The 12,125-nt window shown below is 40.7% G+C and overlaps 1 protein-coding gene across 4 annotated transcripts; it reads right to left on the bottom strand.

Annotated features, from left to right (window-relative positions):
* Positions 1–475: 475 nt before the first annotated feature.
* Positions 476–11,197, bottom strand: STX16 (syntaxin 16). Of its 4 annotated transcripts, none has more exons than XM_032126920.1 (9): positions 10,868–11,166; positions 8,454–8,465; positions 7,307–7,414; positions 6,255–6,395; positions 5,566–5,728; positions 4,550–4,641; positions 4,249–4,392; positions 3,649–3,729; positions 476–2,542 (listed from the first exon to the last, which is right to left on the bottom strand). In XM_032126920.1, the coding sequence occupies exons 1-9, from the start codon at positions 10,946–10,948 to the stop codon at positions 2,438–2,440; spliced, it is 927 nt and encodes a 308-aa protein (XP_031982811.1). In that variant the 5' UTR covers positions 10,949–11,166; the 3' UTR covers positions 476–2,437. The 4 variants fall into 4 exon arrangements, with proteins under 4 accessions (XP_031982811.1, XP_031982810.1, XP_031982809.1 ...); XM_032126919.1 differs by having other exon boundaries at positions 8,454–8,498; positions 10,868–11,017; XM_032126918.1 differs by having other exon boundaries at positions 10,814–11,017.
* Between the last annotated feature and the right edge of the window lie 928 nt (positions 11,198–12,125).

Below are 12,125 nucleotides of genomic sequence, written 5' to 3' on the forward strand. Positions count from 1 at the left end.
CTGAGAGAGGGTCCCAGCTTTGTTTGCAGCAGGACTGGGCAGAAGCGCAGGCAGGAGGCTCAGGCAGCTCCTGGAATACCTGAGGAGGCAGCAGCTGCTGTGGCTTTTTGGGGCTTTCATTGCCCAAAGGCACAGGCAGCATCCCTTTTGTGGGGATACTCCCACAAAGCACAGCATCAGATCTGATTTAACTGCTGATGCTTATTCAGACTGACTCAGAATAAGCCACACACCTGCAATGATTTAGAAGCCTGTCCTGAGTTTTCTTCCTCAATATAATCAAGCTTCAATAAATTCCAGCTCAAGTTATGCAGGACACTTGACATCTGAGTTTAACCTCACTAAAAATGCATTTCCTTGTACAGAATTTGGGTAGAAAGTAGGTAGACAGTGGGCATAACTCATGGGAAATAACTTGACAATGCAGATGACATTGTGCTACAGAAGTTTTTTTTTTTAAAAAAGATACTTCACATCGCTGCCACTTTCATTTATTATGAAGAACAGAAATATGTTAACATCACAAAAGTATGCTTCAGTAATTTAAATAAAAAAAGAATAATTGCCCAATTAGGTTGGAAGTGTTTTATTACTTCTTTGAATCCATCTGCCATGATAAAATGTCAAAAGCACCGGTCAAGACAGAAATAAATAACACAATCTCCTGTTAGAGAGAAAGTTGCAAATACAGTATATTAAATTATAGCAATTTGCTGCTTCACAACAAGTGATGCAGACAGCACGAGGGAGACAGTAGTTTTACTCACGATCATTGAAAAATCTATCACCAGAACAGGGGAGCTGCACACCCAACACAAGCCTCATTCTTCCTTTCACCAATTTACACCATTAATTCAACGTAGAGTTTTAACTGGCAGTTTTGGTAGTTCAACATCCCCTTTCTCTAGAGGTAACAGGACTGATACAAAGCTTTTCATAAGCCCCACAAAAAGCCAAGGCTTTCACGTTTTTGCAGTCTTTGCTTTCAGGTCCATTCCTGAAAATGGTCAGTTTAAAGCCACGTCTCAGGTCCTCTTTAGCAAAGAGTAAAGAAACTCAGGGTAAGTAACAGATGCAACTTCAATATCATAGTGTTTTGAAACTGCACTTCTGGGGCTTGGAGCAGAGCATCTCTGCAGGTCTATGGGGAGCACTTGTGTAAGTCAAAAAATGAAGGAAGGTACAGTCCCTTTGGGAAAAAAAAAACCCCAAACATATAAAAAAGCAGTATTAAAAATATTAAGACAAGGCCTGAATTAAATTAAGAGTGTTCTATTACTTATATGCTGCCCTAATTTCTGTTGTACGGCCTGCAGCAAAGTTTTCCACTGAAAAAATAGTGAAAACCCCAAATTCTCCTCTGAAGGCCTTGTAACATGTCACTTGCATGACATCTCTCATGGTCAGTAAAAGACCATGAACACATCCTCTTCCAGGCAGACATTTGAAAGAGAATCTTCTGTCAGGGAAAATGGATGTAATATCTACTGTAGTGAAGCCACTTCTTATACAAAATACATAACCCATATGGACAAATGCACTGTAAAACAAACAACTTATACAGTAGCTACAGTTTGAAACATCCAGGATCCACTACAGCAGGCCAGAGAGATTCTCTTTTTGGGTTTCTATTCCATTTTTTCAGCTTAAGATCACCACTGCTTTAATGTAATGTCTGTACTTTAAACTAAAAAAATTATGCATGAAAAAAAATATATGATCATCCCAATGAAGGAAAATCATTCCCATGATTACTCAAGCTCAGAAAATTTTTTAATTAACTCAACATGTTAAATTATGGCAGTGATTACATCTTGTTATTTACAAGATCAAGTACCACTGATTCTTAGTAATGCTGCAGTATCTAAATTAAGATCACAGGGGTTGGATTACGTTCTGGTTGCTAAAAGCTTTCCTTTTTAGCTGTCTATCCAGTTCTTTGGAGTTTTTGAGTCTGGAAGAAAGGGCATTCAATCAAACAGTTTTGTGTCTCAACAAATTTTACATCTAGATCAATTTTTGATATCCAGTCCCATTGACTCGGTAACATTGTTTAAATTTGAAGCCTGTAACAATGATGACATAAGAATATAGAAGACAACACGTTTTTGTTCACAGTAACACACTAATTACTATAGTCACTGGTAAACTTCAATTTTTAATTATTCTTAAGTACTGTGTTTCCAAATACCTCTGCATAGGGCGCCAAATGTTTTTGTGTGGGAGCATCAAATTTCCTGACATTTTCCATATAATCCTTACAAACACCTCACAGGTCACCAAACTTGTACTTTGAAGAATTCTACAGAAACATTGCACAGATGTTGTACCACAAGGGCTCGTACGTTCAAAGGCAGCTTTCTGGAGTGCAGGTCCATCCATTCACATTGGGAAAAAAGTCCACAGAAACTCCAAAAATGAGAAAATGAAGCAAAACCTAGTGTGACTTTACACCAATAAGAACAACAATAAGGACAATTACTATAACAAACAAAATTAAAATAACGAGCATCTTCCGATTCTTCTTTTGATATTGCTCTGCCTATAAAACAGAGAAGAAAGAGTTAATAATTAGATTTCTGCAAGGCTGCAGTACAGACTCTTGTTTAGTGTAAGTGAAGTCCATGTGTTTCAAACTGTTCTTTGATAACCTGACATCTCATACAATGTATACTGCAGGCAATTCCCACACAGTAACGCTGCTCTGCACCGTAAGCTCCAGGGAAGGTAAATGTGCACTGAAATCACACCCACCCATGTTAAAGAGAAGACTCAGCTTGCTGAGATAAGATTCCTGAATCGTATTTGAAGGACATTAAAATTCACAACAAAACTTCCTTTTTTAATAGGCATATTTGTTGTACCTGGTCAGCTGTGCATTTTCATTTAATTAGAACTGAAAGCTTTACTTTTGAGTTGGTTCTCAAGTTTTCTGCTTCATTCCTTCTTTCTTCTAACCATATTTTCTGATCCTTCTCCTCCTTTTCCCAGGGGAATTAATAGGACACAACAGAGAGAAAACTCTCCAAAAGCCAAATGGAAGTCTACTAACAGAAGCTAAACAAAACAAAGCTTGTATTTTGTTTTTAATTAATGAAACTTCAAAATAAAACCAAAACAAAATGACCACAAAACTCTGATCTGCTGAGATCAATGCTTTTAAAACTTTTCAGGTGTTCATAGCAAAAGCTTCACATTAAAGTAAGAGGTTGGACCTGACATCTAAGTGTCAGATGGTAAGAGAAAACATTAATAATTATTCTTTCTGCTCACATGATTGAGATAATGTTTTCCAACTAAAATCTGCACTGAGGTACCCAATAACTATCCCTATTCCCAAGTGCCTGGCTCTCCAAACAGAGACGGAATTGCAGACAGGTGCCACCAGGTCAGCAATATAAATATCAAAGCACATTGGTTGGATGCCCAGAAAGTCATTTAAGAAATTAACTTGAGGCATCAAGCATGACATTAACAGAAATTATATGGAAAGCTCCTCCTACAGTACAGCTGGACATTTCATACTCTACAGAAGTAATTTCTAAAAGGGACAATGTACAAATGAAAACTGACTGAATAACTTAATAGCTATTTAATTATAAAAGATTATTAGATATGCAAAATGGCTTAAGTATTCCATCAGCTTACCTTATGCAGTTGTTTTAGACCGTCTTCAGTTTTCATACATGACTGTTCAATATTATAGTCAATTCTATCTAGAACTGTTCCCTAAGTAAAATGGAGAAAACAAGCACCAAATTGAACCTAAATGAACTTCATAAAGCAACTATTATCATAAGCAGCAGAGTCATTAACAACACCCACAGCAAACAGCTCATGAACTATGTAAACAATGAACTTTTACACAAGAACTGGTTGGGACTTCATTAAGCAACTTCCTTGCTCAGTTCCTAATGGCAGCTCTGTCACCATCTCACATCACATCCCTAAAAATCATCTTAATTCCAGACCATGTGCTTTTGGCTGACATATTTAATGTAAACTGAATCTCTGGGAGAAATAAGCAAGACAACTTTGGCTTCCTATGGCCTTTTTTTTTTTTTTTTTAAAGTCTAACACACATTACCAGTTGAATTATTATTCATTTATTTTCATTAACTCAACTTGTGGCATATTTCAAGCAGAGGAAACCCAAGCATGAAGAAGTAAGTTAGGAAAAGTGAGTCTGGAAGCCTTAACACTATATGGAATGTCCCACTTCTTACTAACACTGTGCTGTCAATGTACCTGTTCTACTATCATTGCTCCCAGGTCCCTAAATATTTCATTGAGATCGGAGATTGACTGCACAATCTGACGGATTTCTCGTTCCCTCTCTTCCACCATCAGTGTGTTTTGCTCCACCAATGCCAGCTGGTCATCTGTAAAACCCTGTTGAAATACAAGATTTACACGTTGAACTAATATTAACAGTATGAAAACATTAGAAAGAATTAAAAGGATTACAAGATTTCATAATTCTGACAGATATTTATAACCTGAGAAAATGCAATTCATATCAAATTTGTGTAATAACATCTTAACTTACTCTATCATAAAGTGTATCATCCTCCCCATCATCCATCAGTGGGACTGAGGTGTCAAAGAAGTGTTTGGACCTTTCTTCTCTATTCTTCATACCTGTAAAAGACAAACTATGTTTGAGCATGATATTTATGAACACTATAATCAGAGCTGAGATCTGAAGCACCAGACAGAAAAGCACAAATAAGAAAATCTGTCTAGTAAATTATGTAAATCACAATATTCAAATTTTAACTGTCAGGCTTACTATTTAACAAAAGCATAACAAATTCAACCAGACTTGCAATACTGATTAAATTAGTGATTTTTAAGTTGTTATGCTCCACAAAGTTAAAAAAATTAGTTAAGAGTCTTAGAGAGTGATCACTCCAGGCTATTTTGTAACAAATTATCTTAGGAACACCCCTTGTCTGAACTGTGATCTTCAGTTCCACCTGTGCCATTTATACCACAGGAGGAAGAAATGTCAATGCTAAATTTGAAAATCAAGTTTTTGTGGGTTTCTTTCAAGATTAAAATAATCTGACACATCTTAAAATAGAATCAAACAAAATTTTAGAGTCTTAAACAGAGGTTGTTCCACTTCCAATTTGTTCATGGATGCAGAATTCTAATTTATCACAGACTAGCTTATAAGCTTTATCTATCACAGCCTGCCATCTGCAGCAGGTGTCACGGCTGAAAACCAGTGGCTGCTTCACCACTGTAACAGAAGCAGCTTTGCAAACCACAACTGGAGAAGCAAAATGCATTAAAAATGTGGATGGATGAAATATTCTGTTTTGTTGATACACTTAACTATGGCATTTCTTCTTTAGCAACATGAAAAAGAAATAGATCAAAGCAGTTTGACCATGGGCTGTGAACCAGAAACTCTCAAATTCTAACCTCTCATTAGTCCTGTGTGTATCACTTAACCCTTCTGTGCTTCAGTTTTCCCAACCAAGAAAATAAGCACACCTCAGTGAGTGGTTTCCAGAGAAGGGGCCCATGCATTACTGTTACATCTCTTATGCTTACGTTTGAGATAGTCAGACTGTGCATGCCTAAAGTTGGTGGAGAGGTCCTGAAGGGACTGTGCTAAGGAAGACACTACATTCCTGAGAACACGTGCTTCTTGTTCTGTACAAGTACGTGACCTGCTCTGCAACACCTGGACTGCTCTCTGACATCTGTGGAATAACTGAGAAAACAATTCCATTAGTGGACAAACATACAGCAGCACACACCTTAAACATCACATTGCAAAAGTGCCACATTGAAGATTAATATTTTGGTTTCTCCATTTTTTAAAGGGATTTTTTAATTTGCTCTGTGCAATGTTTAAAAAATATGGAAATAGAACATAAATGAACAAATAACTTCAAGATAACAAGGCAGCAGAGTAACACAACTGTCTCTGACCAAAGACTTTGCTTCAGTACAATTAGCTAGACTGCAAGCCTTAGAATAGGTATCTGCATTTCTCTGAGGTATCTGTAAATCTGATTTATCTCCCATTCCTATTCCAAGTAGAAAAGCAAACACGTAAGGGAAAGAACAGGGAGGTTTAAGTGACTCGTTGGGAAGTTCAGAGCAGAGCCCAGGACTTCTGGCTCACTCCAATACTGATCATAAAATAAATCCTTTGCTCAGAGCAAACCACTGCCTGATCCTAATGCATTAAAGATGTGCCAAACTGGAGGTTTAGGATGCAAAGCACTCTGTACCTGTGTGATCTCTTGGGTTGTTATTTCTATTACCCGTTCCTCTTCACTGCTGTCATCCAGCGTGGGTCTGTTTAGATGTTTATCATGAAGACTGGCTAATTCTTTCATCTTCTGTTTAACCCTGGCAATATCATACTGAATCTAAAAAAAAAGCCCAACAGGAAGAAAGGGAAGTAATTCATGCTTCAGGGGAAAAGGTTCTGACAAATGTTAGACTAAAATCACTGAGAGAAATCTGTAACATAAAAGGCAAACCAAATACCATTAAAAGCCACATAAAAAGCTAAGAAACTGAATACTCTCAATAGACTTTGAGTTTGCTACTAAACCTACTTCTTAATCTTAGCCAAGACTGCTGTTTTCAAATATGCTTCATTAAGATGGAATAATATTTTTATAATTATACAGTACCAAAGCAAGAAGATTTAGCCAACTTCCAAAAATATAAATGAAAATTCAGGTCACACCTTCAACTTCATCAAACATTGGATGGCCTCAACTCAACAGCAGAAGTTAAATACCATGCTTTCAACCAAGTAATTAAAGATCTGTAAGGATGATTATTATAGCAGTAAAAAGGAGCCTAAGCATCTTTCTGCACAATGGGTTCTGTCCACACAAACTGATAAGCCAACATGTGTTCTGAGAGTACATTTAAAAAGGATTTTCTGAAAGTCAAGAATAGCTTCACACTCCAAATACTAGAAAAAGTTTTTAATTGGATGCTTCCAGAATCATTCCTTTGCATTTGTCCAAATATTTCCAGAACTTGCATGGCATCCAGACTGCACAGGCAGGAAAATTCTCCTGCTAGAAAACACTAATATTTCCTGGTTTTGAACACAGAATGCTCATCTCCACCACTTTAGGGTTTATTCAGCTGGACTCCTCCTCACCCGGTTCAAACAAAAATTCCAACGAAAGCTCTTATTTAAATCTTTCTTGTGATACTATTTCTGTCACACAGCTGACAGAATGTGAGTGAGGACACTAATAAATCCCTCCATGGGAAGTCTAACCGTGTGCTGGATGTGCCAGAGCACAGCACTTACTTCGTCTGCGCCATCGACCCATTTGGGAGGCAACCGCTTCGTCACTCCGATGGCTGCCTCGGGATCTAAGCTTATCCCTGACACCAGGGCCATGCGATCGTCAGCCAGCTGCAGAGGGAAAAAAAGACGGCAAATTAGCTTTAGTCTAATTAGATCCAAATCCTTGAGCATCAGAAAACCTGCACGTTTGCCTTCTGATAGAAATTAACCTCAGAGATGTGTTTGCTCATGATCAAACATCACATCTTCTGGTGTGTCCCTCTGTGCTAATGACCTACACCCTCCCACTTCCTACAGGATCTGAAAGCTCAGAGTTGCTCTTAGAATAAATACTTAGCAGATTTTCCAGGAGGAAAGATGATATTGCAGTGAGAATTCAAGTAACTCTCATGCTGGTACAACAATTCACAGCCAATGTTGCAGCACAGTTCACATTGGGCCTGGCAAATTTGAAAACTGACTTTGGGAAAATCTCAGAAAAAAAGTTTTATTTTAAGTGCTTGTTCTCAAACAATGCTATTTTGAAGAACAAACACTCCTGCAAACTGACATGCAACTCAAGTGGTTAAATTACTTAGTTAATGGAAATTAAAATGTGCTAAACACAAATAGCCAAGGCAATACTGGAGATGATGATCAATGATACCATTTGCAAACATTAACTAATTACTTGGGAAAGGTTTCATACAAACAGCCCCTTCCTAGTTTCTCCCAAATTTCTAATTTTCCTTTATCAGGCCTGGAAAGTTTTGTGGTTCCCTACCCCATCTCTTTTTAAAAAACAATCCCCCTTCCTTCCCTAGCAACTCTTTCTTGAAAGCAATTTCTTTATCCCTGACCTTATTTCCTAATCAATAAAGTTTGCATAATTCATGCACAGCATGAAGAATAGCTAATGGCTTCACTGTGCAAAGTCACTCTACCCCATGTGTGCACAGTAACTCAGACTGGTTCATACATTTATCTGTTCACAATCTAACATATCACAAAATTCTTGATTTCTCTATGCAGCCTGTCCTTCTACTGTGCACAGACACTTCATCCTATATAATGAAATTCTATAAACTAGCAGAATAAAGAAAGAATATTTTAGCTCAGTGATGTAGGCTTGATGTACCATGGCAGAATAAAATGTGAAAAACAATACCTCATCCAGCTCCTGAAGTGATTTGTGGATCCCATCAGCCCCATCCAGTTAGAGACAGCGAAAGACAAAAGGGAAAAAAGAGACATAGGACAGATATAGGGCATGGTCAGTTGAGAAAATACTGATTTATTTTTAAAGCATGATGGTTTACCAAGAACAAACAAACTGGCTTTTAAGACATGGTTAATCAATAAATACATTCTGATATCGCATTTTAAATCAGCATTTTGCTTAATCCACCAAATTTTAAAAGAAATATTTCAGTTCCTTGGTAAACAGCAAGAACATAAGAGATCAAGTGCAGAGCTTGGTTTGTTCTACAAAGTAATTGCTCAGTGAAGTTTCTAAATACTGAAACGTCAGGTGGAAAACCTGCAATAGAATACAGTGAAGTATGACAGCAAGGGCAGTCTGACTGCAGCACTCAGCATCCACTGGGTTTGATTATGATTGGAGGGGGCACAGAGAAGCTTTTGTAGGACATTTATTGACAAACACCCCAGTTCTCACAGGATAAAACAGACTGCAAAGGACACAAAGCAAAAGCAAATGTTCAGTCACTTCTGTACACACTTGAGCTGTGCTTTACTTTTAGGGAATATAAACCCTGCAGGGATCCGAAAAAAAATACACAAGGCAACGTATCTGCACCTTCTCTGTTCATCAATCCTTGCACTGTGTAGGGGATGTGTGAGCAAAAGGATCTTTCACTCCAAGATTAACAAAGTCAGACCTAAAATTGGATGAAATACTTGTGGTTTAATAAAGCACCATCAACTGATGATTTCTTATGAGAATCCCCAGGCTTTTGGAACAGGACTCTACTGTTAAAGATGCTGCTTTGATTATCTGAGTTTAAGAATGCAATTCTTGACGGAGAGTTATCACAGCAAAGGATTTCTTGAGGAGAAAGGTGGAGATGAACTAAGGGAAGCTGAATACTGGGGGCTAGAATTTGCAACCCTGCCCTGCTGGCACACAGCAGCTCTGCTGTGGGGGTACCACCCAAAGGAAACCTGCAACTCTGACAGCGACAGGCACCTAAAACCATGAAAGACAAACAGCTCACACCAGCAACTTCACACTTCTTGCTAAAACAGTTCACTTGTAACAACTGTGGAACTCTGAAATGCTCACCAGGGCCAAAACTGAGCCCCTGACTCACTTCACCCATTGCACAGATGGACACTTTACGGTCACTGAGAGCCTCCATTGCATTCGAGTGAGCAGCCCAGCAAAAACCTTCAATTAATGTTAACAAACACTGCAAATAAATATTTGATGCAGGTGCTAAGTGTTATTGCACTGGCTGCTGAGTAAAGTGCAGTTTCACTGCTCAGGAGTAGTGAGTTAAAAATATCACTACTTTCTCTAGGTAATACTTCAAAAAAACCAAGGATCTACAGAAGTGACATTGATATGGCAAAAAAAGAAATTAACAAGGACTAAATGCAGAGCCAAAGTACACATGTATAATACAAATTACTATTGACATTTCCTGTTCTGCAAATGCAATTTAATACACAGCTTATTAGACACAGGTGTAATAAAGCTAGCAATGAACAAAGACCACTGACAGCAACAGGAAGCACTGCTTTTCCTAACAAAAATGCATTAATGTAAAGCTATTTAGAATGATGAGATTGCCAGCAGATATTTACTGGTGGCTATGACAAATGAATGATAAGTTTAAACAGAAAGTGTGAAAACCTGAGCAGAGCTGAGCTGCCAAGCAGCCCATCATAGCCTGACTAGCTCAAAACCTAGAAAAAACTACTGAAACTGCCTCTGAACCAATAACTTTTGGTAGTTTCTGTAAAGAGGAGTTACACTAGAATCTACTGACTCCTCTCTCACAGATGTGTTTGAGTATTGTTTGTATTTAGGGATAAATAAAAAGGGCAATGAACATCTGAGCAAGTTATGGAGAAATTTAAGCAATGGGAATAAACTACACCAGTGTATTTAACAGTGCCCACAGTGAGGTGAATAGAAGAGTTCTGCTTTGTGAATTTCTGTTTTTGCAGGTAAGGAGGCATCAAAAACCTCATGTTAATGCTAACATGAAGCTGTTAGAACAGTAACACATTTATTATGCACGAAGCGAATAGAGATGCGATCAGCACACACAGATCTCTTCTATTCGTTCGACGTGAACGAGTGGGAAAACAGGAATCAACAGGGTGGGGAGGGAAGGAGGGGCAGAGGGAGGAAGGTCGGGGGACGGAGGGGTTTTGAGGAGAGGGTTCAGAGGAAGGGGTAACCGGGGCGGGCGAGGGCCGGGGCAGGGCGGGGCACGGCACGGCCGCCTGGCAGCCCGGGGCGCGGCGAGTACAGAAGGATGAAGGGAGGAGACTCACCGCAGCAGCCATGCTACGTGAATTCAGAGGGCTGGAGGAGCCGAAACTACTCACTTGCTCGGCCAGCAGTTGCCGGCTCTGCACCGCGTTGTTCCGCAACAACAAGAACGCGTCCGTGAGACGCCGGGTGGCCATGGCCCCCCGCCCCGCCGGGCCCGCGGCCCGAGCCCAGCCCGGGGCCCGCGGCAGACGCGGCGGCCGCCCCTCGGAGGGTCGGGGCGGAGACCCCTCAGAGGGCCGTGACCGGGACCACTCAGAGGGCCGGGGCCGGGCCGCCCCTGGCCGGGACCGGGACCCCCCAGCCCGGGCCCCCGCGGCCGCCGGGCGCCGCCATCGCCCCGGCCCGCACCGGCACTTCCGCGTTGTGCAGCGCCCGCCGCCTTCCGGCCCGCCCGCGCCGCTCCGCTCCGCCCGGGACCGCGGCCGCGACAACAGAGTTCCGGCCCTCTGGCGGCCGGGCAGCGCCACGCGCGTCTGTGTCCATGTCCGTGTCCATCCCCATGTCCGTGTCCATCCCCTTGTCCATCCCCATGTCCATCCCCATGTCCATCCCCAGTCCATCTCCATCCCCACGTCCATCTCCAGTTCAGCTCCAGTCCAACCCTGCGTCCATCCTCACGTCTATGCCCACATCCCATTTGGTTTTTTTCTTCTGAATCTCTTCCACCCTTTCCTTGCCATTTCCTTTGCTTCCACTCAATTTTCTGTTTTCCAAACAACCACGTGGAGCTTTTTTTTTCTGCCCCAACCATTCAAAACCCAGGACGTTCCCTGAAAGTGAGCAAGCCATTTAAAACATCAATATGGGGTTTGACTTTTCAAGAGATACTTCAAAACGGTGACTAAAATTACTTTTCCCAGCTGCTCTGTCAGTCCCAGTGTGGGGCAGACATGACACGAGGTGGGTTTGGGCTCCCTCCAATGCATCCCATGCCTTTATTCCAAGGGACATCCGACAAATCCCCCATGGAAACAGCAGTCAGCAGTGGCCACTGCCTAGCACAGCCAGGGAAGCTGCTGCCCGCGGATCATCAGGAGACTCCCTCGCTTAAATCCTCAAAACACCCTCCCATACCAACCAGTATTTACACATATGGCAGGAACAGGGACTATAATCACAACCACATTTTCTGGAAATGTTATCTCGTTTTTATTTAACTGCCTGGGCAAACTTGTACCGTGAAAAATAGAAAAAAAAAATTCCCTCCGTTATTATAAGATATTTGGGGAGTTTTCTTGAGCAGCCCTTCTGTCTCAGTGGGAGAGACCTGAAACTTGGAATTTAGCAAGGAAATAAGCTCCAGCCATACAA

The sequence above is a fragment of the Corvus moneduloides genome, chromosome 17, assembly GCF_009650955.1.
Source record: "Corvus moneduloides isolate bCorMon1 chromosome 17, bCorMon1.pri, whole genome shotgun sequence".
NCBI classification, from domain to species: domain Eukaryota; kingdom Metazoa; phylum Chordata; class Aves; order Passeriformes; family Corvidae; genus Corvus; species Corvus moneduloides.

What these genes read in the sequence shown, in the direction of transcription:
- STX16 (XM_032126918.1), bottom strand. Translation starts at nt 10,948, where the DNA reads ATGGCCACCCGGCGTCTCACGGACGCGTTCTTGTTGTTGCGGAACAAC. An exon ending in GGGTCGATGGCGCAGACGAA is followed by an intron (nt 6,396 to 7,306) that starts GTAAGTGCTGTG and finishes CTTTTTTTTTAG; the next exon opens with ATTCAGTATGATATTGCCAG. An exon ending in CAACCCAAGAGATCACACAG is followed by an intron (nt 5,729 to 6,254) that starts GTACAGAGTGCT and finishes TTGTTTTCTCAG; the next exon opens with TTATTCCACAGATGTCAGAG.